At 54.2% G+C, this 21,674-nt stretch overlaps 2 protein-coding genes across 4 annotated transcripts; one reads left to right on the top strand and one right to left on the bottom strand.

Moving 5' to 3' along the window:
• Window positions 1-1,562: 1,562 nt before the first annotated feature.
• Window positions 1,563-6,511, top strand: sde2 (SDE2 telomere maintenance homolog (S. pombe)). The gene is made up of 8 exons (XM_011494140.4): window positions 1,563-1,740; window positions 3,164-3,266; window positions 3,327-3,438; window positions 3,514-3,683; window positions 3,749-3,881; window positions 4,518-4,637; window positions 5,987-6,176; window positions 6,248-6,511. The coding sequence occupies exons 1-8, from the start codon at window positions 1,615-1,617 to the stop codon at window positions 6,449-6,451; spliced, it is 1,158 nt and encodes a 385-aa protein (XP_011492442.1). The 5' UTR covers window positions 1,563-1,614; the 3' UTR covers window positions 6,452-6,511.
• On the bottom strand, window positions 6,471-17,700 carry mtif2 (mitochondrial translational initiation factor 2). 3 transcript variants are annotated; one of them, XM_023953535.2, is made up of 14 exons: window positions 17,563-17,700; window positions 14,643-14,834; window positions 14,458-14,569; window positions 14,219-14,390; window positions 13,973-14,133; window positions 13,060-13,236; window positions 12,846-12,985; window positions 12,652-12,776; window positions 12,380-12,584; window positions 12,055-12,307; window positions 11,852-11,992; window positions 11,615-11,779; window positions 10,418-10,558; window positions 6,471-6,751 (listed from the first exon to the last, which is right to left on the bottom strand). In XM_023953535.2, exons 2-14 carry the CDS (start codon window positions 14,802-14,804, stop codon window positions 6,582-6,584), a joined length of 2,124 nt encoding a protein of 707 aa, XP_023809303.1. In that variant the 5' UTR covers window positions 14,805-14,834; window positions 17,563-17,700; the 3' UTR covers window positions 6,471-6,581. The 3 variants fall into 3 exon arrangements, with proteins under 3 accessions (XP_023809303.1, XP_023809306.1, XP_078805421.1); XM_023953538.2 differs by having other exon boundaries at window positions 12,055-12,304; XM_078949295.1 differs by lacking the exon at window positions 6,471-6,751 and adding an exon at window positions 10,029-10,204.
• Between the last annotated feature and the right edge of the window lie 3,974 nt (window positions 17,701-21,674).

The raw sequence follows: 21,674 nt of genomic DNA, 5'->3' as shown, positions 1-21,674 counted from the left end.
AAGTTAAAAAAAAAAAGATTCATAGATCCAACCTATTCTTTAGGTGTCCCTAAACAAGCCATTAAATCTATTAATCAAATCAATGTTCGCTTCATATAGAAAAGAAAAACACACTATGTTAAACAAGGTACTCTAACTAAAAAATACCAGGATGAAGGTCTACAAGCCATAGACTTTAACAGCCAGGCATCTTAAAAATAAACGGGTTAAAATCATTTATTAAAAATCAAAACAGTATTTGGTTCATTGTTCCTAATGAAATATATTCCAGCCTAGGAGGGATCTGATTTTAACTCAGTTGTGATTTTGACAATAAGAAACTTCCCATCCAAGTTCTCCTGTAATGAAACTCATTTCTAAACATCATTCCAGTCCACACAACACTCCCATATGGAACTGCAGATACATCACTATCAGAAACAAATCCATCTTTGTTCCAACATGGTTTCAAAATGGAATTTGGTCTTTAATGCATCTTCTTAATGACGATGCCACTCTCATGTCTGTTGATGATTTCACAGCTAAATATGGTTCACTAACGAATAGAAAAGAATTTGAAAACATTATTAAGGCCATTCCTCAGAATGTTGTTGATCAGTTTCTGATCTGTTTCATGATGACATCTACAGACATCCTACTGTCCCCAAGCTTCTGATTAATGGACACAATATAGCAACGTCCAAACTCCCAAACCATCAAATCAGAGAATATTTGAATGAAACGTCCTTTCCCTACATCTCAAATCCAAACTATATAACCCAATATTTTAATAATTCAGAAAAGAAACAAATAGGAACTAAATATTTCAAACCCCCCATCCCTCCTAAAGCAAAGTCCACTTTACAACCTTTTCAGGTATTTACCCTTCCAAGGAATTACTAAGAAAACGGTTTGGAATTCCTGAAAATTGTTGTTCTTTTTGTCACGATGACATTGAAATGACTGAGCATCTTTTCTTTCAATGTTTTTATTCTGATGTCTTTTGGAATAATTTAAATTATTGGGTTAGGGTTCCACTTTTAGATTCCACTTTTAGCAGACTTTTCTATTAAGGACATTATTTTTGGGTTTATTTTAGAAAACAAGAACAAAGAACTTATTCTGAATGTTGTAATTATTATGGGTAAATTCTATATACATAAATGTCGTTTCCTTAAAATCAAACCTTATTTTTCTACATTTCATAAAGAACTCTTTTTTTCATCTGTAAACTTCATGGAAAACAAACTTGCTATGGAACTTCAAAGTATTGTATATAAATTGCAGCTTTTTGATAGCCCCCTAAACTAAGAATCATTACAATGTCTATGTAAACCCCCTTTTTATTTATTTATTTATTTTTATTTATTTATTTTATTTTAATGTCTTTTATTTAATTTTTTTTCTGTATTTGGTAAAAATGTTAGTTTATTTAATCTTGCATTTGTTGTTTGTACATGTCCAGTACTTTTTTCGATGTTTCTATACTTTGCATAGTTGTATACAATTGTCACCAACTGTTAACCTCAATTGTCTTTTTCAATTGAAAAAAAAAAGTCGCCAGCAGAAGCTCCTCCCGGCCGGTAGGCGGTGCTGTGTCGCTGCGGTGCCTAAGCAGTGAACAAGAAGCTGCGCATGCGTGTGCCGCTAGAAGGCAGGATGGAGGTGTTCGTTGTGGTTCCGAGGTCCAGAGGTTCTGCCTGCGTGCTTCCGCGCGGCTCTGTGGTCAAAGATGTTCTGGACCGGTTCGTCTCGCAGCAGGTGAGTCCCGCGAGGGAAACCGAGCTCCGGTCAAAGGAAACACCGATGAGTCTCCGGTGAGGCGGAAGGCGTCCGTCAGTCTGGTCTGTAAAGTTTTCATGCAGATTTCAGTTTGAAGAAACAGAATTGGTTAAAATAACCAAACTGGAACGATAACGGACTGAAGAAAACCCCGGGAGAGTGAACTTCCGGTAGACCGGATGACTTCCGGACATCAGCGGCTCAGAAGACGCAGATCTTTGCCGTTACCGGCAAGTGGAATCGGTTCTGACGGTTTAATGATGAGCTTGACACGGAAGTCACACGGAGATCCTTTCAAAATAAAAGCAGTCTAAACTATAAGGCACTGACGTCACACATCCATGACGCAGCATTTCCGTAATCCGTCAGATTAATGACGTTTGGACGCACGTTCACGCACGTGCGTTGTTGTCAGACAGATCCTCAGGAATGTTGGATGTAAACCTTTAGGTTACGTTCAACACTGGAGGCTGAACGGCGGCAGAGCGGATCACAAACCTGACCAGGGAAACCCAGATGGACCGGAACCAGAAAGAAGAGTTTGGGTCAAATGGACTGAACCAAATGGTCGTCGTCCAACCGCCTCCATCCTGTCATGATGTCATCACTCATGTTAGCCTCCATCAAGAACCCGGGACCACCGACCCACTGGTTCTGATGGTACAGAACCAGTAATCCCAGGAGTCAGTCGGGTCATTTAGATTTGATTGGCCTTTAAAGTCCAAAAGTTCTAAAGATTTAAACTTTTTTCTAAAAACTTTATTTAAAATTCGTTAATTCATCCAGGATGACTGTGATTCTGATGAAAGGTTCTGTCTGAGTGACATCCGGGTCCACGCCGATACCGAACCGTCAAACCCAGAATGATGATGTCATAGCCGAACGTGGTCCTCAGGGTTCTGTTTAGGTCACTGGTTCCGTATGGGACCTGCTGTGTGGACCTCTGGGGAGATTCTGGTTCATCTGACAGGAGTCCAGTTCACCCGTTTAACTGTAAACAGAACCTTTTACCTTCAGAACCGACTTCTGAATCATCCAGATAAGGGCGGACGGAACCGTATGGATCAGTCATGGATATAGAACCTGCAGGTACAGAACAGCGGTTCTGATGAATGGGATGGTTCAGACGCCGTGCGGCTCCGTCGAACCCCTGTTTGATCCAGACTGGACTCATCAGGTTCTGTTGGTCAGCAGAACCTGATGGATCCAGACTGGACTCATCAGGTTCTGTTGGTCAGCAGAACTCAGAAGTGGACAGAACCGGTGAGATCAATGAGTTTGGTCAAGAGATGACCTGTGCTGGTTACTATGGTAACTGGGGGTGGGAGGGGTTCCCCCCCCCCATGTGTGCAGCAGAACCATAAAGTCACAGAATCCAAACGACCCGGTTTTCTGTCTTCAGAACTTTTACGTCACTACAAACGGTCGTCTGGCCCCGCCCCAGGACCCCTTACAGGATGGATGGACGTATCGGCTGGAGCCCCGCCTCTGTGGGGGGAAGGGCGGTGAGTACGGGGGGTGGGGGGTCGGGCCGTCGGGACGCTGACGCCTGCGGTCCGTTTCAGGTTTCGGCTCCATGCTGCGAGCTTTGGGCGCTCAGATCGAGAAGACCACGAACCGCGAGGCCTGCAGAGACCTGAGCGGGCGGCGCCTCCGGGACGTCAACCACGAGAAAGAGTAAGCCCCTCCCGTTTGCAGTGTGGCGAAGAAGCCCCGCCCTTTCTCGTCAGCTGTCCCCTGTGCTGAGCGCAGGATGGCGGAGTGGCTGAAGAAGCAGGCGGAGCGCGAGGCGGAGAAGGAGCAGCGGCGCCTGGAGCGTCTGCAGAGGAAGCTGGCGGCGCCCAAACACCAGCTGTGCGACCCCGAGTACCAGCGGCAGTGCCACCACCTGAGCGAGAGGCTGGAGGACTCTGTCCTTAAAGGTAGGCCCCGCCCACTCTGGAGATGAACCACGAGAGCCACACCTCTGATCCGGTTCTGCTCACAGGTCTGCAGGCGTCCTCCGGGGCTCCGGCGGCGGCCGCTGACATCACAGCGGTCAAGAGAGCCAGCAGCACGGTGCCGGGCGGGGCGCCGCCGCAGAAGAAGAAGGCGGGGGGCGGAGCAGCAGCCAGCTTCTGGTCAGTCCTTGGTTCTGACCCGTTTCATTCTGGTGTGGACTCTGAGAACCCTAGAACCTTTGGACACCGAGCAGATTCCTTAGAGGGAACCTTCTGGAAGGTCTTCATGGACCAGAACCCGTTCAGGGTTCTGAGAGCCACGGTTCTGTTGATCCAGACGTCCTTCTGGACCAGGGCTGCCCAGTCCGCCTTGGTTCTGCTTCTTAGCTGGATCAGGATCTCCAGGACCAGGCCTGACCCAGATTTCAATAGACGTCACGATCTTCACAGAAGCTTCAGTGACGACAGAACCAGAACCGGTATCAGAACCCACTGTGGATTCAAAGCTTTATTTAAAGTCTGTGTTCCAGTCGTCTGAACGGCGTCACTATACAACACATGAAATACAACCGGACCGGATGTCTGCGCCTTTAGACCTTCCTTCTCTGAGAGCAAAAACTAAAAGAAAACCGGATTCTAGGATCAAAGGGAGAAAGTTCTGGTTCTTCTCTCCATTTGGACCTTTTGTTGAGACTCCGAACCGGTCAGGCTGTCACCTGGATTCTGCCGTTTTGAGACGGCGTCCTTGAACGAGGTTTCCTGATAGAACCGGGGATCTGATGGAGATTATTGTTCTGATTCTGTCTGTGGCTGCAGGACGGGCCTGGAGGAGCTCCAGAGTTCTGAGGAAGAGGAAGAGGAGGAGGAGGAGCCTCTGTGCCTGCAGACGGCTGGCAGCAGACACGTCACCATGGCAACAGAGTCTCCACCCTGCAGGTAGGCTTTTCCATCATTGATCTTCATGGGCCAGTTGTTCAAAGGTAAACTGATCGGATTGGATCAAATCCAGAAGGAAAGAAGGAATCTGAAATCAGATTAGATCACAGAATCCAATCCTAGTTCTAATCTGGATCAAACCTTCAGTTTGTGTTGTTCTAAACTTGTCAGTAGGATTTGGAGAACTTTGATCCAAACAAACGGGATTATCCTGATCCCAACAGGGGGTCGGATTTAAAGGTGGATCCCAGGAGGGAAATGTAGAAAACCTTTAAAATTGGTTAAATAATACGTTTGTTTCATTTAGTGTTTATACTTTTATTCATATTTTGCACGTGACTTGTGTAACCGTTGGAACAGTGATACAGTAGACATAAGGTAACAATTAAGATATTCAGTAAAGTAAAAACAATGAAATAATCCCTGAAACAAACAAAAATAATATATTCAATTCATCACCGTATATTAATTTCAAAGAAACAATCATCAAAGATGAGCCTGTTAAAGTAATGATGATGTCTATGAATTACTGACAGCAGAAGCACAGATCCTCCTGAAAGCAGAGCCTGGAAATGCTGCTCTGTCCTCCTCAGATTAAGAAACTCCCTGAACATTCTTTATTTTGTTAACTACTGGACATTTAGCCATTTTATTTAAGACGTTTTCAAAATATCCACAATGTATTTGTTAATTTATATTTGTTTTTTTATTTTTTGTGACTCAGATGAGGGATCATGAAAGAAATTATGACTGGAAGTGGATGTTTGTTGTTTTTGTGTTTTGTCTCAGAATAACAGTGTTGGCTCTTCTACCTGTCCTTCACAGAGCTGGTAGTCCGTGTTGTGACATGTGGTCCCATTTAGAGCACAGGTAATCTGGATTTGGTCATCTTGAAAACTGTGTATCTGGATCAGGGTGATCCAGTCCAATGTTGCTTTGAAAAACCGGCATAAAAGTAAGACGGATTACCTGATCCTGCATAGGAGGAAATGTGATTTCCAAATCCGGATCATTTTGATCCAGATTACACTTTTTGAACAACTGGCCCCAGGAGTTCAGACCGGTGCTGGAACCAGCACACCTGCACCTGGTTACCATGGAAACCAGTTAAGACATCTTCAACCTTCTGCAGCAGCTGCAGGGGCTTCCAGCTTCAACCCATCTCACTCTCTCCGGTCTCTTCCATCATTCAGAGGGGGCGGGGCTGTTCACGCCTGACCGTCACAGAGGTGACTTTCTCAGGCTCCTCCCCCTTTAAGCCCCTCGGGTTCCTTAGGTCTCCCCAGTTACGACTTTAGTGCACATTTGTGAGCGTGCACGTGACACTGCTGCTGACTCCTCCCTTCCAGGTCCTCATCAGCTGATCCGGTTCCTGGACCTTCAGAAGACAGCGGTCCATCAGAACCAGCAGCAGAGGACGCCGGACCTCCATCAGAACCAGCAGTGAAGAACACCGGACCTTCAGCAGAACCGGATGTGGCCTCCTCAAAGGAGCAGAGGCCTCCTGACCCACAGGAGTTCTGCAATCAGTCCCAGCAGGTCTGACCCGGCCCAGACTGCACTCTGACCATAACTGTTCTGGGTTCTTACGGCACCGGATGTCTCCACAGGTGGACCTGTCCCTGGTGACGTCTGTGCAGCAGCTGGAGCTTCTGGGTCCAGACGTCCTGAAGGCGGAGCTTCAGCGGCGAGGGCTGAAGTGTGGCGGGACGTTGCAGGAGCGTGCAGCACGCCTCTTCTCTGTCAGAGATTTTAGCCCGGGTCAAATCAACCCGGCTCTGCTCGCCAAACCCACCAAGGCCAAGAAGAAGTGAGGCGGTCCAGAAACAAAGCTGTCAGTGATCAGTCTGTTTAATAAAGTTCTCAAACATAAACGTCCCACCCGTGTTCTGACATTTGAGCCACCTTGGCTCCGCCTCCTTCACTACACTGCGTGATGAGAAATCAGAAACCAGGATCCCAGGAGGTGACCTGCTGCATCTCCTTCTCCTCGTAGCACACGATGACATCACCTGGTCTGAAGTCCATGTCGGTGTCGGCGGACAGGCCGCACTCCATCCCAGTCTTCACGGTCTGCACATCGTCTTTGTGGTGCCTCAACGCCGAGAGAGAACCTGCGGGAACGGCAGAACAGCTGAGGGAACGGGGGAACAGCTGAGGGGACGGCGGAACGGCAGAACAGCTGAGGGGACGGCGGAACAGCTGAGGGAACGGCGGAACAGCTGAGGGAACGGCGGAACAGCTGAGGGAACGGCGGAACAGCTGAGGGAACGGCAGAACGGCTGAGGGAACGGCAGAACGGCTGAGGGAACGGCGGAACAGCTGAGGGAACGGCGGAACAGCTGAGGGAACGGCGGAACGGCTGAGGGAACGGCGGAACGGCTGAGGGAACGGCGGAACGGCTGAGGGAACGGCTGAACGGCTGAGGGGACGGCGGAACAGCTGAGGGAACGGCGGAACAGCTGAGGGAACGGCAGAACGGCTGAGGGGACGGCGGAACAGCTGAGGGAACGGCGGAACAGCTGAGGGAACGGCGGAACGGCAGAACGGCTGAGGGAACGGCGGAACGGCTGAGGGGACGGCGGAACAGCTGAGGGAACGGCAGAACGGCTGAGGGAACGGCGGAACAGCTGAGGGAACGGTGGAACAGCTGAGGGAACGGGGGAACAGCTGAGGGAACGGCAGAACGGCTGAGGGAACGGCAGAACGGCTGAGGGAACGGCAGAACGGCTGAGGGAACGGCAGAACGGCTGAGGGAACGGCAGAACGGCTGAGGGAACGGCAGAACGGCTGAGGGAACGGCTGAACGGCTGAGGGGACGGCGGAACGGCTGAGGGAACGGCAGAACGGCTGAGGGAACGGCGGAACGGCTGAGGGAACGGCGGAACGGCTGAGGGAACGGCAGAACGGCTGAGGGGACGGCGGAACGGCTGAGGGAACGGCGGAACAGCTGAGGGAACGGCGGAACGGCTGAGGGAACGGCGGAACGGCTGAGGGAACGGCGGAACGGCTGAGGGAACGGCGGAACGGCTGAGGGAACGGCGGAACGGCTGAGGGAACGGGGGAACGGCTGAGGGAACGGCGGAACGGCTGAGGGAACGGCGGAACAGCTGAGGGAACGGCGGAACGGCTGAGGGAACGGCGGAACGGCTGAGGGAACGGCGGAACGGCTGAGGGGACGGCGGAACGGCTGAGGGGACGGCGGAACGGCTGAGGGGACGGCGGAACGGCTGAGGGAACGGCGGAACGGCTGAGGGAACGGCGGAACAGCTGAGGGAACGGGGGAACAGCTGAGGGAACGGCGGAACGGCTGAGGGAACGGCAGAACGGCTGAGGGAACGGCAGAACGGCTGAGGGAACGGCAGAACGGCTGAGGGAACGGCAGAACGGCTGAGGGAACGGCAGAACGGCTGAGGGAACGGCAGAACGGCTGAGGGAACGGCTGAACGGCTGAGGGGACGGCGGAACGGCTGAGGGAACGGCGGAACGGCTGAGGGAACGGCGGAACGGCTGAGGGAACGGCGGAACGGCTGAGGGAACGGCAGAACGGCTGAGGGGACGGCGGAACAGCTGAGGGAACGGCGGAACGGCTGAGGGAACGGCGGAACGGCTGAGGGAACGGCAGAACGGCTGAGGGAACGGCGGAACGGCTGAGGGGACGGCGGAACGGCTGAGGGAACGGCAGAACGGCTGAGGGAACGGCGGAACGGCTGAGGGAACGGCGGAACAGCTGAGGGAACGGGGGAACAGCTGAGGGAACGGCAGAACGGCTGAGGGAACGGCAGAACGGCTGAGGGAACGGCAGAACGGCTGAGGGAACGGCGGAACGGCTGAGGGAACGGCGGAACGGCTGAGGGAACGGCGGAACGGCTGAGGGAACGGCGGAACGGCTGAGGGAACGGCGGAACGGCTGAGGGAACGGGGGAACGGCTGAGGGAACGGCGGAACGGCTGAGGGAACGGCAGAACGGCTGAGGGAACGGCAGAACGGCTGAGGGAACGGCAGAACAGCTGAGGGAACGGCGGAACAGCTGAGGGAACGGCAGAACAGCTGAGGGAACGGCTGAGGGAACGGCGGAACGGCTGAGGGAACGGCGGAACGGCTGAGGGAACGGCGGAACGGCTGAGGGAACGGCGGAACGGCTGAGGGAACGGCGGAACGGCTGAGGGAACGGCGGAACGGCTGAGGGAACGGCGGAACGGCTGAGGGAACGGCGGAACGGCTGAGGGAACGGCGGAACGGCTGAGGGAACGGCGGAACGGCTGAGGGAACGGCAGAACGGCTGAGGGAACGGCAGAACGGCTGAGGGAACGGCGAAACGGCTGAGGGAACGGCAGAACGGCTGAGGGAACGGCGGAACGGCTGAGGGAACGGCGAAACGGCTGAGGGAACGGCTGAGGGAACGGCGGAACGGCTGAGGGGACGGCAGAACGGCTGAGGGAACGGCGGAACAGCTGAGGGAATGGCGGAACGGCTGAGGGAACGGCGGAACAGCTGAGGGAACGGCTGAGGGGACGGCAGAACAGCTGAGGGAACGGCGGAACGGCTGAGGGAACGGCGAAACGGCTGAGGGAACGGCGGAACAGCTGAGGGAACGGCTGAGGGGACGGCAGAACAGCTGAGGGAACGGCGGAACGGCTGAGGGAACGGCGAAACGGCTGAGGGAACGGCGGAACAGCTGAGGGAACGGCGGAACAGCTGAGGGAACGGCAGAACAGCTGAGGGAACGGCAGAACGGCTGAGGGAACGGCTGAGGGAACGGCGGAACGGCTGAGGGAACGGCGGAACGGCTGAGGGAACGGCAGAACGGCTGAGGGAACGGCGGAACAGCTGAGGGAACGGCGGAACGGCTGAGGGAACGGCTGAGGGGACGGCAGAACAGCTGAGGGAACGGCGGAACGGCTGAGGGAACGGCGAAACGGCTGAGGGAACGGCAGAACGGCTGAGGGAACGGCAGAACAGCTGAGGGAACGGCGGAACGGCTGAGGGAACGGCGAAACGGCTGAGGGAACGGCTGAGGGAACGGCGGAACGGCTGAGGGGACGGCAGAACAGCTGAGGGAACGGCGGAACAGCTGAGGGAACGGCTGAGGGAACGGCTGAGGGAACGGCGGAACGGCTGAGGGGACGGCAGAACAGCTGAGGGAATGGCGGAACGGCTGAGGGAACGGCGGAACAGCTGAGGGAACGGCTGAGGGGACGGCAGAACAGCTGAGGGAACGGCGGAACAGCTGAGGGAACGGCTGAGGGGACGGCAGAACAGCTGAGGGAACGGCGGAACGGCTGAGGGAACGGCGAAACGGCTGAGGGAACGGCAGAACGGCTGAGGGAACGGCAGAACGGCTGAGCGGCTTGCAAACAGCTGTCAAAATAAACACATTTGTTTATTAAATAATGCATCTTTAAATCTGAAGGGGAACGGAGGTTCTCCACCACAGAACCAGACGTCTGACAGTGAAGAAGAAAGTTCTGCAGAACCTTCCAGACATGACCCACATCTTCAGTTCAATTCCATTTTATCTGTATAGCACAGCAACAGTCGTCTCAGTAGCTCATCTAACTCTACAACTACATATTTAAAGTCCAGCAGACGGAGTTGGGGGGGGGGGGGGCAGAGAGGGGGGGGGGGTACACGGCCAGGAGCACGGATGAGCCAACTGGGCACATCTGTGTTCATGTCTGCCTTCCATCAATGAATCTTTTGATCCCATTGGAACATTTTCTGGTATCTAATTGGGATGGGGGCGGAGTCATTGATCAGAGGCTCCTGGTTCCACTCACCTTCCCACACCGCGTCTCCTCCCCGGATCAGCCTGAACTTCAAGCGCCGGTCCAGACTCCCTTTCTGGACTCTGCAGCCGGCGACCAGAACCTTCTTCTTCCCCACAGAGACGTCGAAGGTGGCGAGCACCAAGGCCTCACCTGCATGGGGGCGGGCCCAAAAGCACAGGTGTGTCACAGAGGACGCTGGCTTTCTGCTGGCAAACAAATACGAGTAAAGATGCAACAGCGCCCCCTGGAGGAGCCGGGCCACCCTTTCTCCTCCTACCGGACCCCCTGACTGCCCCTGAACTGGTTTCCATGACAACCAAATAAACCAACAGGGGCATCCAGGAGCTTCAGAGACCCTCATGTTGATCCTCTCATTTTACCAACCAGTGTCAGGGGGAGGAGCCTCCTCTTCATCAGGCCTGATGAAGAGGAGGCTCCTCGGTTTGTCCTGAGGACCCTCAGCTCCAGGATCCTGACATATGAGGCTCTAACGGGAACCTGGACCCACACAGGAACGTCCACCTCTGTCTCCAGAGACCCGTCATGGAGGCTTCTGGACGCACCAGGTGGAGCGGGTTGGAGGTTCTGTGGTTCCAGTTGGTGCAGATTCAGTGTTCTAAGCTGGACCACGATGGGAAGACATTTCAAAATAAAAGACTGAGACGTCTTCAACAGAAGTCCAACTGACCGGGACCTCCTGCTGCTGGACACCACTGCAGCATCAGAACCGGAACCGGGACCTCCTGCTGGACATCACAGCTGGGATTTAACCGTCCAGGCTTTAAGGCGCCACGAGGAGAACCGACAGTCTGGCTGTGGTCCACTCAGAAATCAGAACCAGACCTGAGCCGGTTTGACCATCAGTCCCTGCTTTCCTCCACGCGGCCCCCCCTTCTCAGGTACAACAGCCCCACCCTCGCAAGAACGGTAACTGCATGTCCAGACGGCGCCCCCCCTTGACGGCTTTGGCGGCGAGGTGTGTGAACAGCAGCCCCTGCAGCGCCGAGCTGCATTCACAGAGAACATCCGGGTCTACCCCAACCAGAACCTCTGGAAGAACCTCTAACCTCACGGTGACCCGAAGAGGTCTGATGTCAAAAACCGCTGAGTGTCGAAAACCTGGACCGTCTGTCTGGAGCAGTCCTGCTTCAAGACTTTGGCCCGGGTCGGGTTCTTCAGCCCGTCACGTCCCGGTTCTGGACTCACCAATGACGGTCTCTGAGACGCACGGCGGCAGCTTGCTGCTAAGCTCCTCCCTCAGCTGCTCCATCAGTTTGTAGATGATGGTGTGCAAATGCAAAGCCACGCCCCTTTTCACCGCCAGGTTCTGCACGGCGCGGCTCGCCTTCACGTTGAACCCATAGATGGAACCTGCAGAAGGGGCGGGGCTTAGGGATGTGCACGTGGTTGGTCAGCAGGAATGGCGGTGGGGCTCGCCTTTACCTCCGAACGCCTCCGCCATGTTGACGTCGTTCTCAGAAACGTCTCCGATGCCGAAGTGGACCACCTCCAGCTGGCACTGGTGCTGGGCGTCGTAACCATCCAGGATGTTCAGAACCGCCTCCACCGAGCCGTCCACGTCTCCTGCGGGCCAGAGAGGGTCACCTGGTGTCTGGTGGGGGAGGGGCTTAAATTGACCTGCATACCTTTAATGACGAGGGGGAGGCGGGGCTCGTGGCTCTCGGCGTGCTCGCTGGGCCTCATGGAGAAGCGGGTCTTGTTGGCCCGGTACAGCGCCGCCTTCCTCTGCCTCCAGCTCAGGTGGGCGTGGGCGTCGCGCTGACGCTGGTACTCCTCCAGGTGGCGCTGCTGCTTCAGCTGGATGGCGATCTGATCCTCCTGGAGCTTCTGCTGCTCCTCCTCGTGGCTCCTCCACTCTACCACCTCCCTCACCCGCTGCTGCAGGACAGGAAGAAGAGGCTCTTATTGTGAAGGGACAGAAAGGGGCTCCTCCCCCTCCAGCGGACTCACCTCTGACTCCACCTCCAGGATCAGCTCTCCGGCGGACGGGAGCTCCTTCCAGCCCGACACCTCCACCGCGGCGCCCGGCCCCGCCTCCATCACCATGCGGCCGCGTTCGTCAAACAGGAAGCGCACCTTGGCCCAGCACTTGCCCGCCACCAGAACGCAGCCGCGCCGCAGCGTCCCCCGCTGGACGATGGCTGTCGTCACAGGGCTGGGAGGACGGCGCCAGTCAGAGTGAGTCCAACAGAACCGGGCCTTGGGCTGTGAGGAAGACCTACCCCCTCCCTCTGTCCGTCCGGCTCTCGATGACCAGCCCCTCCACGGCGCCGCCTGGGTCCGCCTTCAGCTCCAGAACTTCTGCCAGTGCCACTGTGGCCTCAGTCAGAGCCAAGAGATTCTCCCCCTGGCAACGATGACATCATCAGCATGCAGAGCCAATCAGAGTGATGTGGGCGTGGCTTCCGTCCCTCACCTTCAAAGCAGAGATGTGGACGGCCTGAACGTCTCCTCCGAACTCCTCGCAGACCACGCCATGAGCCAGCAGCTCCCGCTTCACCCGCGCAGGGTCCGCCTGAGGCCGGTCGCACTTGTTCACCGCCACGATGATGGGCACTGTAGAACACGGTAGAACCGGGTCAGAACCAGCAGGAGCCTTCTCCTGAAGCTGAGACTGCCAGGCGAGGAACCTTTAGCGCTCTTTGCGTGCTGGATGGACTCCACGGTTTGGGTCATGACGCCGTCGTCCGCCGCCACCACCAGGATGACGATGTCAGTGGCGTGGGCTCCCCGGGCCCTCATGGAGGAGAAGGCAGCGTGACCGGGTGTGTCCAGGAAGGTGATCTTCTCACCTGTCGGGAGCTCGACTGAAAGCGGACAGAATCAGGAAATTCGGACCCAAACGCGCAACTGAAACGTCTCGACACCTGAGCTGCAGCTCCGGTTCGGTCCAGGACCGCGATTCTAGCTCCGGTTCGGTCCAGGACTGCGATTCTAGCTCCGGTTCGGTCCAGGACCGCGATCCTTCTACCGTTTAGCCGTCATCGTGGATCCAGCTGCTGCTAGCGCCGTGCCAGAATCGGCTGATGGATGTCGATGGCGCAGACCAAAGAGCGCCATCTGGGCCGTTAAATAGGGCGATAATCGATGTCGCTGACAAACACATCCAGAGGTTTCGTAACTGATGAAGGAATCGTGAATTTATCGTTATCGCGATACCAAGCCGTGCAAAACGCAAAAGTTCCACCAAATGGTTCCTTTAAATGTGTAAAAACAATCTTATGGCAGCTGCAGGTTTCTCATGAATCGCATAAATCCAGCCAGATGGAGCCTGTTGTGTTGACGTTGGCCTCTATGTAGACTTCTGTCATTTGGAGTTTCACTTTGAAACTGTTGCCATGAAGTGGAAATGATGTTTTGGGTCGTTACATCTTCTATCGTCATCGCCATATTGATCACTAATATCGGAAACTGCGAGTTTTCCTCATCATGCAGCCCTAACTGACGGCGGTACGTGACGTCACGCCGTAGATCAGCAGCTTCTTCATCCTGAACGTTGAGGATGCCGACAGGAAGTTGCGCTTTTATTTTGACGGTCTTTACCCAGGAAGGCACCGATGTGCTGCGTGATGCCGCCGGCCTCCGTGGAAACGATCTGGCTGTTCCTCAGGCTGTCCAGCAGCGTGGTTTTACCGTGGTCCACGTGACCCATGATGGTGACCACAGGGGGGCGGGGCAGCAGGAGGGACGGGTCTGCAGGGGGCCTGCGGGGGCGGGGCATCAGAACAGAGGCCACGTTGGAGCTGCTCTCTGATTGGCCGGCTGTGCTCCCACTGAGCATGCTCATACCTCCGTCTGGCGTCGGTGTTGGGTTTCTCCCGGCTCTCCCTCAGCCTGGCCCACCTGAACTTCATCCCCGACCGGGTCACCACCTCCTTGATCCACTTCTCCTCCAGAACCGAGTCGGGTTCCAGTGAGTCCAGGTCCACCGGGGTGTTGAGCAGCGCCTCCAGCACGTGATCTTCACACAGAACGTGGTCAGAAGCTGAGGGCGCCGTGACCTCACGGACCCAACATCGGAGGCTCACCAAAGTCTTTGTTCATGGCGGCCGCCAGCGCCGCGGCGGTCATGCCCTGCCGGATCTCCACTTCCTGTTTGTCCACCTTGGGCTTCTTCTGCTCCTTTTGACCTTTTCTGACCTGCAGGAGGCAGGTTCAGTGAATGCGCCGTGCTGCATTCAGGGACCACCCTGCAGCTGTTGTAACATCTCACCTGTTTGGCAGCAAACTTTCTGTTTGGCAGGTATGTAACCGGGGGGGCGGAGCTCCAGGCCGGACAGCGTAGGAAAGGCGGAGACAAGAAGCTGCTGAGCAGGGGCAGGTCAGTGCACCTGAGCCGCTGAGCGCCCCGCCTCACTGATGACATCACATTCATACCTGCATGAGGACAGGAACACCAGAGAACCTGCGGGAAGAGAGGAACAGGAAGGAGGAGGAGCCGTGAGGGCGGGGTTTGTTCTACGGAGGCGGAGCAGAGAAATTCTAACTTTAGAACCAAGTCCTGCTGTGTCTGTGGATCCAGAGTCCGGACCACCCAGAGCTCCATCGTGTGACCCTGGAACCGGAAGCCCCGCCCTACTCCTCTGGACCTGACCCTATCAGAGAACTGGACTGAGCGTGTGCAGCGGCGCCGAGAGAAAACCCGTTTACTTCCGGTTCCAACCAATAAAGTCCTTCAGTCGCTGTTTTCTGGTGGAACCAGACAACCTCACGTTTCTATGGCAACCACTCTCTCCAAGCAGTAGTGATTTGAATGAAACGACTGTAATAAAGATAATGTCTACTTTCTCTACTAACCCAGAAACCTGAGATTGTTTATATTTCCAGCTTCCATCCGGATCGTGTCTCTGCCGTCCACAAACGACGATCAACCGTTTCCACAGGAAGTGAGCTCGTCAACAACTACTCTGCTCACAGAACACCTCCTTCCTCTAGTCATGAAACAGCATTTATGACCAACGGTCCGAGCAGAAGAACCAATACCGGTTGGTGGACGCCGGCGTTCTCTCTGCTCCTCCACCGCCGGCCAGAGGCGGCGAGCTTCTTCATGACCAGACACCCGAAGCTACGAGTCCGGCTGCTCTGACCAGAGACTCGAAGCTACGAGTCCAGCTGCTCCGACCAGACACCCGAAGCTACGAGTCCGGCTGCTCTGACCAGAGACTCGAAGCTACGAGTCCAGCTGCTCCGACAAGACACTCGAAGCTACGAGTCCAGCTGCTCCGACAAGACACTCGAAGCTACGAGTCCAGCTGCTCCGACCAGACACTCGAAGCTACGAGTCCAGCTGCTCTGACCAGACACCCGAAGCTACGAGTCCGGCTGCTCCGACCAGAGACTCGAAGCTACGAGTCCGGCTGCTCTGACCAGAGACTCGAAGCTACGAGTCCAGCTGCTCCGACAAGACACTCGAAGCTACGAGTCCAGCTGCTCCGACAAGACACTCGAAGCTACGAGTCCAGCTGCTCCGACCAGACACTCGAAGCTACGAGTCCAGCTGCTCTGACCAGACACCCGAAGCTACGAGTCCGGCTGCTCTGACCAGAGACTCGAAGCTACGAGTCCAGCTGCTCTGACCAGAGACTCGAAGCTACGAGACCAGCTGCTCCGATCAGACACCTGATGCTACGAGTCCGGCTGCTCTGACCAGAGACTCGAAGCTACGAGTCCAGCTGCTCCGACCAGACACCCGAAGCTACGAATCCAGCTGCTCTGACCAGAGACTCGAGTTACGAGTCCGGCTGCTCTAAACAGAGACTTGAAGCTACGAGTCCGGCTGCTCTGACCAGAGACTCGAAGCTACGAGTCCAGCTGCTCTGACCAGAGACTCGAAGCTACGAGACCAGCTGCTCCGATCAGACACCTGATGCTACGAGTCCGGCTGCTCCGACCAGACACCCGAAGCTACGAATCCAGCTGCTCTGACCAGAGACTCGAGTTACGAGTCCGGCTGCTCTAAACAGAGACTTGAAGCTACGAATCCAGCTGCTCTGACCAGAGACTCGAGTTACGAGTCCGGCTGCTCTAAACAGAGACTTGAAGCTACGAGTCCGGCTGCTCTGACCAGAGACTCGAAGCTACGAGTCCAGCTGCTCCGACCAGACACCCGAAGCTACGAATCCAGCTGCTCTGACCAGAGACTCGAGTTACGAGTCCGGCTGCTCTAAACAGAGACTTGAAGCTACGAATCCAGCTGCTCTGACCAGAGACTCGAGTTACGAGTCCGGCTGCTCTAAACAGAGACTTGAAGCTACGAGTCCGGCTGCTCTGACCAGAGACCCGAAGCTACGAGTCCAGCTGCTCCGACCAGACACCCGAAGCTACGAATCCAGCTGCTCTGACCAGAGACTCGAGCTACGAGTCCGGCTGCTCTAAACAGAGACTCGAAGCTACGAGTCCAGCTGCTCTCAGAGACATGCTCCACTCGCGTGGAGCGGCCGGCCGGTCCTGCTTGCGCTCCTCCTCTGGAGCGCCACATCGAGTGAGCGCTGATGTCACGGCTCCGCCTCCTCCTGGAAATGCTGACTGGAACTGAATTATGCGACGCTTTTCAGGCGGTGGATGTGAAAACGGAAAAGCAATCCCCTCTTTGGATCCTCGCTGTAATGATGTCACAGAAGGAGCGATGATGAAAAAGCATTTCTGGTTTAATAATTACAGAAATGCTTCTCTGCCTGATGAAGAGACTTGTTCATATTGAGGACTTGGACAGTCGTGATGCTTCTGTGATGATGATGATGATGATCAGGATCATTTTGCTTTTCTTCTCCTCTCGTCTTCTGGGGGGGGGGGGGGGGGGGGGGGGGGGTCACAGGTGTTTGTGGCGTTGATGAGCTGACGTCATGTGACATCATCACAGGAATGGCGTCCTTCGTGACTAAGAATGTTTTGTTTCTAGGAAACGACTCGGTGAAGAAAAAAACGGTTTGAACAGGGAATTTTAAAAACTCTGCAGTTTCATACATGTGGTCTGGAACATGCTGCAACGTCAGATGATGACGTCATGATCACGTAAGACGATGAATGAACTCTCTGATCCAAACTGTGCGCGCGCTTCTACACATCAGCCGCGAACCGGCGCAAGCACGCGGTTCTGGCAGAACCTGAGGTTCGGTCCACGGGAGCGGCCTTACCTGACTTCACCTGCTCGATAAGCGCGCCGCCTCAGCCGTGACCCTCTTCAGAAAGACGCCATGACAGTCACGTGACCGCGGCAGAAGTCTGGCGCGCGCGCGCCCCCTGCCGCTGTGGAGGGAGCGCGCGGCTCCGCTGTACAAAAACTCAAAGGTTCCCGTATGTTGTGCTTTTTAATTTGAGTTTGGCACAGATGCGCACGCGCCACCACAGGGCTCACGTGCCCAATAATCTAAATTATCTATCAATCTAAACTACAAATCCTGTGAAAATGACTAAACGAATGATAACGAAAGTAAAGGAGAGTCAGAGGAAGGGGAGGAGCCTCTAGAGTTTAGGAGCATCAGACACCCGGATGTTCTGTTTTATCGCTAGAGGAGACATCACGTGATTCCTCATGGGAGGAGAGCACCGCCATCTTGGTGAGGTCCAGTCACTGCTGCTGTTCAGCATGTGAACACGTTTTTTGCATAATACCAGTTCATTGTGTGTTTCAACTGCCAAAATCAGAGAAATGAGTCCACAAAGGAGGAAGGCAGAACATTTCACAGGTAAGGACTATAATTTTTTTCTTTTACTGCTGGAGGGGCTTTATTAATAGAACACATGTTGACATGCATGATGCTGCAGGGCTGTTATCAACATGCTGCATGATGTACGGATAATTTGCTGTCGACATAAATATAAACTTTATTGTGTTAAACCTGTATGCAGTATACTAGGACTAGGCTATTATAGTAATATAGATTTATACATTTCTGACTCGGCGACTGAACTTTTCTTGCAGGTTTCTAATGGATTCAGACTTTAGGACAAAGTATCAGTATCAATCTATTGTTTTTCTTTGTTGTTGTTTTTTTTCTAGGGTAAAATCTATTGTTCACTTTTGGACTTTTTGTTGACTATTTATTTTATTATTATTAATATTAATATACCTATTTTTATTGACTTATTTATTTATTGTTATTGACTTACTATTGATTTATTATTATTATATATATTTTTCGGATACTTTATTTATCCCTCAATGGGGAAATTCTTCTCTGCATTTGACCCATCCCCTGGGGGAGCGGTGAGCTGCACCTGAACGGCGCTCGGGAGGCGGTAGCGTTAAGGGTCTTGCCTAAAGACCCCCACTGAGTGATGATAATTATTATTATTATTGACTTATTGTTGGGTTTTTAATCATTTAAATTACATTTCAAAGATGTTTAAAACTTCTAAATGTTTAGAAATTATTTTAAAAAAATGTTTGTAATAATTTTTTTATTTGTAAGAAGTCCTGCAACAATGCATTTTCATTAAAGTTTGAGCTTTTAAGGCTGACTGTTCCTCTTCTTTAACAACGACAAATGATGTATATATATTATATATATATAGATATAATATATTTACATATATGTATAAATATATATAAATGTAAAAATATATAAATAGTATATAAAAGCTACTTAGACACCACTAAAGGCTATAGAAATCATTGTCATGTGGGCGTCGTCGACCTCAGCAAGATGGCGTCGCGCTCCGCCACCGTCGGCCAGGCTTCTCAAGCGGGCGTGTCTCCTCTAGTGATATAACTCATTGATCCAAACCACTGACTGTATGTGAGAACTGGACTGAGTGGCCCCGCCCCCCTGGCGTTCCAAACAGGAAGTGGCTCCAAGAAGACTTCTACAGAGGAACAAACAGGTTCCTCCGTCGTTCTATTGGTCAGAAGAACCGTTCTGGATCTGAGTGTTTTCAACATCTTCCTGATAATCCCCCCCCCCATATTTTATCTGTAATTCAAGTTATTGAAGTCCTAAACTGACCAATCAGATGCCTCTGGAAAAGTAGGTGGAGCCTGCTGGCCCCAACGTCTCTCTAGCAGCTTTCAGCAACAATAAACCATGATTCAGACCGAAGCCGACCAATCACGCCATCCTCCATGGCGATGTCTCAATCTAAGGAAAATGGCGGCTTCACTTTGCTGGAGCTGGCGGTCAGGCGTTTTCTACCGGGGACGAAAGCCTCGCTCCCATGAAATCCAGGGTTGTGTCAGGACGGGCATCCGCTGCAAAACTGGGTTCAGAACACAGACAACCACGTCATATTTTTGCTTTTTCCCGGTGAATCTGTAGATTTGCTCCAGAAAAGCCCCACATCCAGGGAAGAATCACGGCGGCTGGATTTTAGAGGGACGAACGATGAAATCTTAAGGAAAAATCCTTCGTGATGCTTCTTCTGATGGTTACTCCGCCCCCTCAGCTCTGACTGACAGCTCAGCAGGTTGTGATGGACTGGAGCCTGGCTCGACCCGGCCCGGTTCAGCGGCGCTAGCCTTAGCTCTGGTGCTTTTAACCTTCTCACTGATGTTCCGTGTAGGCCACCTACAGCGACTCGTGACACACAAGTGGCCTACAGCGACTCGTGACACACAAGTGGCCTACAGCGACTCGTGACACACAGGTGGCCTACAGCGACTCGTGACGGACAGGTGGCCTGCAGCGGCTTGTGACGGACAGGTGGCCTGCAGCGACTCGTGACACACAGGTGGCCTACAGCGACTCGTGACGGACAGGTGGCCTACAGCGACTCGTGACGGACAGGTGGCCTCCAGCGACTCGTGACGGACAGGTGGCCTGCAGCGACTTGTGACGGACAGGTGGCCTCCAGCGACTCGTGACGGACAGGTGGCCTGCAGCGACTTGTGACACACAGGTGGCCTGCAGCCACTTGTGACACACAGGTGGCCTGCAGCGACTCGTGACAGACAGGTGGCCTGCAGCGACTCGTGACGGACAGGTGGCCTACAGCGACTCGTGACGGAAAGGTGGCCTACAGCGACTCGTGACGGACAGGTGGCCTGCAGCGACTTGTGACAGACAGGTGGCCTGCAGCGACTCGTGACGGACAGGTGGCCTGCAGCGACTCGTGACGGACAGGTGGCCTGCAGCGACTTGTGACAGACAGGTGGCCTGCAGCGACTCGTGACACACAGGTGGCCTGCAGCGACTTGTGACAGACATGTGGCCTGCAGCGACTCGTGACGGACAGGTGGCCTACAGCGACTCGTGACGGACAGGTGGCCTACAGCGACTCGTGACACACAGGTGGCCTGCAGCGACTTGTGACAGACAGGTGGCCTACAGCGACTCGTGACGGACAGGTGGCCTACAGCGACTCGTGACGGACAGGTGGCCTGCAGCGACTCGTGACGGACAGGTGGCCTACAGCGACTCGTGACGGACAGGTGGCCTGCAGCGACTTGTGACAGACAGGTGGCCTGCAGCGACTCGTGACACACAGGTGGCCTGCAGCGACTTGTGACAGACAGGTGGCCTGCAGCGACTCGTGACGGACAGGTGGCCTACAGCGACTCGTGACGGACAGGTGGCCTACAGCGACTCGTGACACACAGGTGGCCTGCAGCGACTCGTGACAGACAGGTGGCCTACAGCGACTCGTGACACACAGGTGGCCTACAGCGACTCGTGACGGACAGGTGGCCTACAGCGACTCGTGACGGACAGGTGGCCTCCAGCGACTCGTGACGGACAGGTGGCCTGCAGCGACTTGTGACGGACAGGTGGCCTCCAGCGACTCGTGACGGACAGGTGGCCTGCAGCGACTTGTGACACACAGGTGGCCTGCAGCCACTTGTGACACACAGGTGGCCTGCAGCGACTCGTGACACACAGGTGGCCTGCAGCGACTTGTGACAGACAGGTGGCCTGCAGCGACTCGTGACGGACAGGTGGCCTGCAGCGACTTGTGACAGACAGGTGGCCTGCAGCGACTTGTGACAGACAGGTGGCTTACAGCGACTCGTGACACACAGGTGGCCTGCAGCGACTTGTGACACACAAGTGGAATCCAGCGACTCGTGACACACAGGTGGCCTGCAGTGACTCATGCCACACAAGTGGCCAACAGCGACTCGTGACATACAGGTGGAATCCAGCGACTCGTGACACACAAGTGGCCAACAGTGACTCGTGACGGACAGGTGACCTGCAGTGACTCGTGACACACAAGTGGCCAACAGCGACTCGTGACTGACAGGTGGCCTACAGCGACTCGTGACGGACAGGTGGCCTCCAGCGACTCGTGACGGACAGGTGGCCTGCAG

This window comes from Oryzias latipes, chromosome 1, assembly GCF_053564925.1.
Source record: "Oryzias latipes strain Hd-rR chromosome 1, Olatipes_Hd-rR_3.1".
Taxonomy (NCBI): Eukaryota; Metazoa; Chordata; class Actinopteri; order Beloniformes; family Adrianichthyidae; genus Oryzias; species Oryzias latipes.
The sequence above is the reverse complement of the archived record's forward strand: the minus strand, read 5'-3'. Positions and strand labels throughout refer to the sequence as shown.

What these genes read in the sequence shown, in the direction of transcription:
- sde2 (XM_011494140.4), top strand. Translation starts at nt 1,615, where the DNA reads ATGCGTGTGCCGCTAGAAGGCAGGATGGAGGTGTTCGTTGTGGTTCCG. An exon ending in ACCGGTTCGTCTCGCAGCAG is followed by an intron (nt 1,741 to 3,163) that starts GTGAGTCCCGCG and finishes TTCTGTCTTCAG; the next exon opens with AACTTTTACGTCACTACAAA. An exon ending in GGAGGACTCTGTCCTTAAAG is followed by an intron (nt 3,684 to 3,748) that starts GTAGGCCCCGCC and finishes TTCTGCTCACAG; the next exon opens with GTCTGCAGGCGTCCTCCGGG.
- mtif2 (XM_023953535.2), bottom strand. Translation starts at nt 14,804, where the DNA reads ATGAATGTGATGTCATCAGTGAGGCGGGGCGCTCAGCGGCTCAGGTGC. An exon ending in GCACATCGGTGCCTTCCTGG is followed by an intron (nt 13,237 to 13,972) that starts GTAAAGACCGTC and finishes GTCCGCTTTCAG; the next exon opens with TCGAGCTCCCGACAGGTGAG. An exon ending in GCACGCAAAGAGCGCTAAAG is followed by an intron (nt 12,986 to 13,059) that starts GTTCCTCGCCTG and finishes CGTGTTCTACAG; the next exon opens with TGCCCATCATCGTGGCGGTG.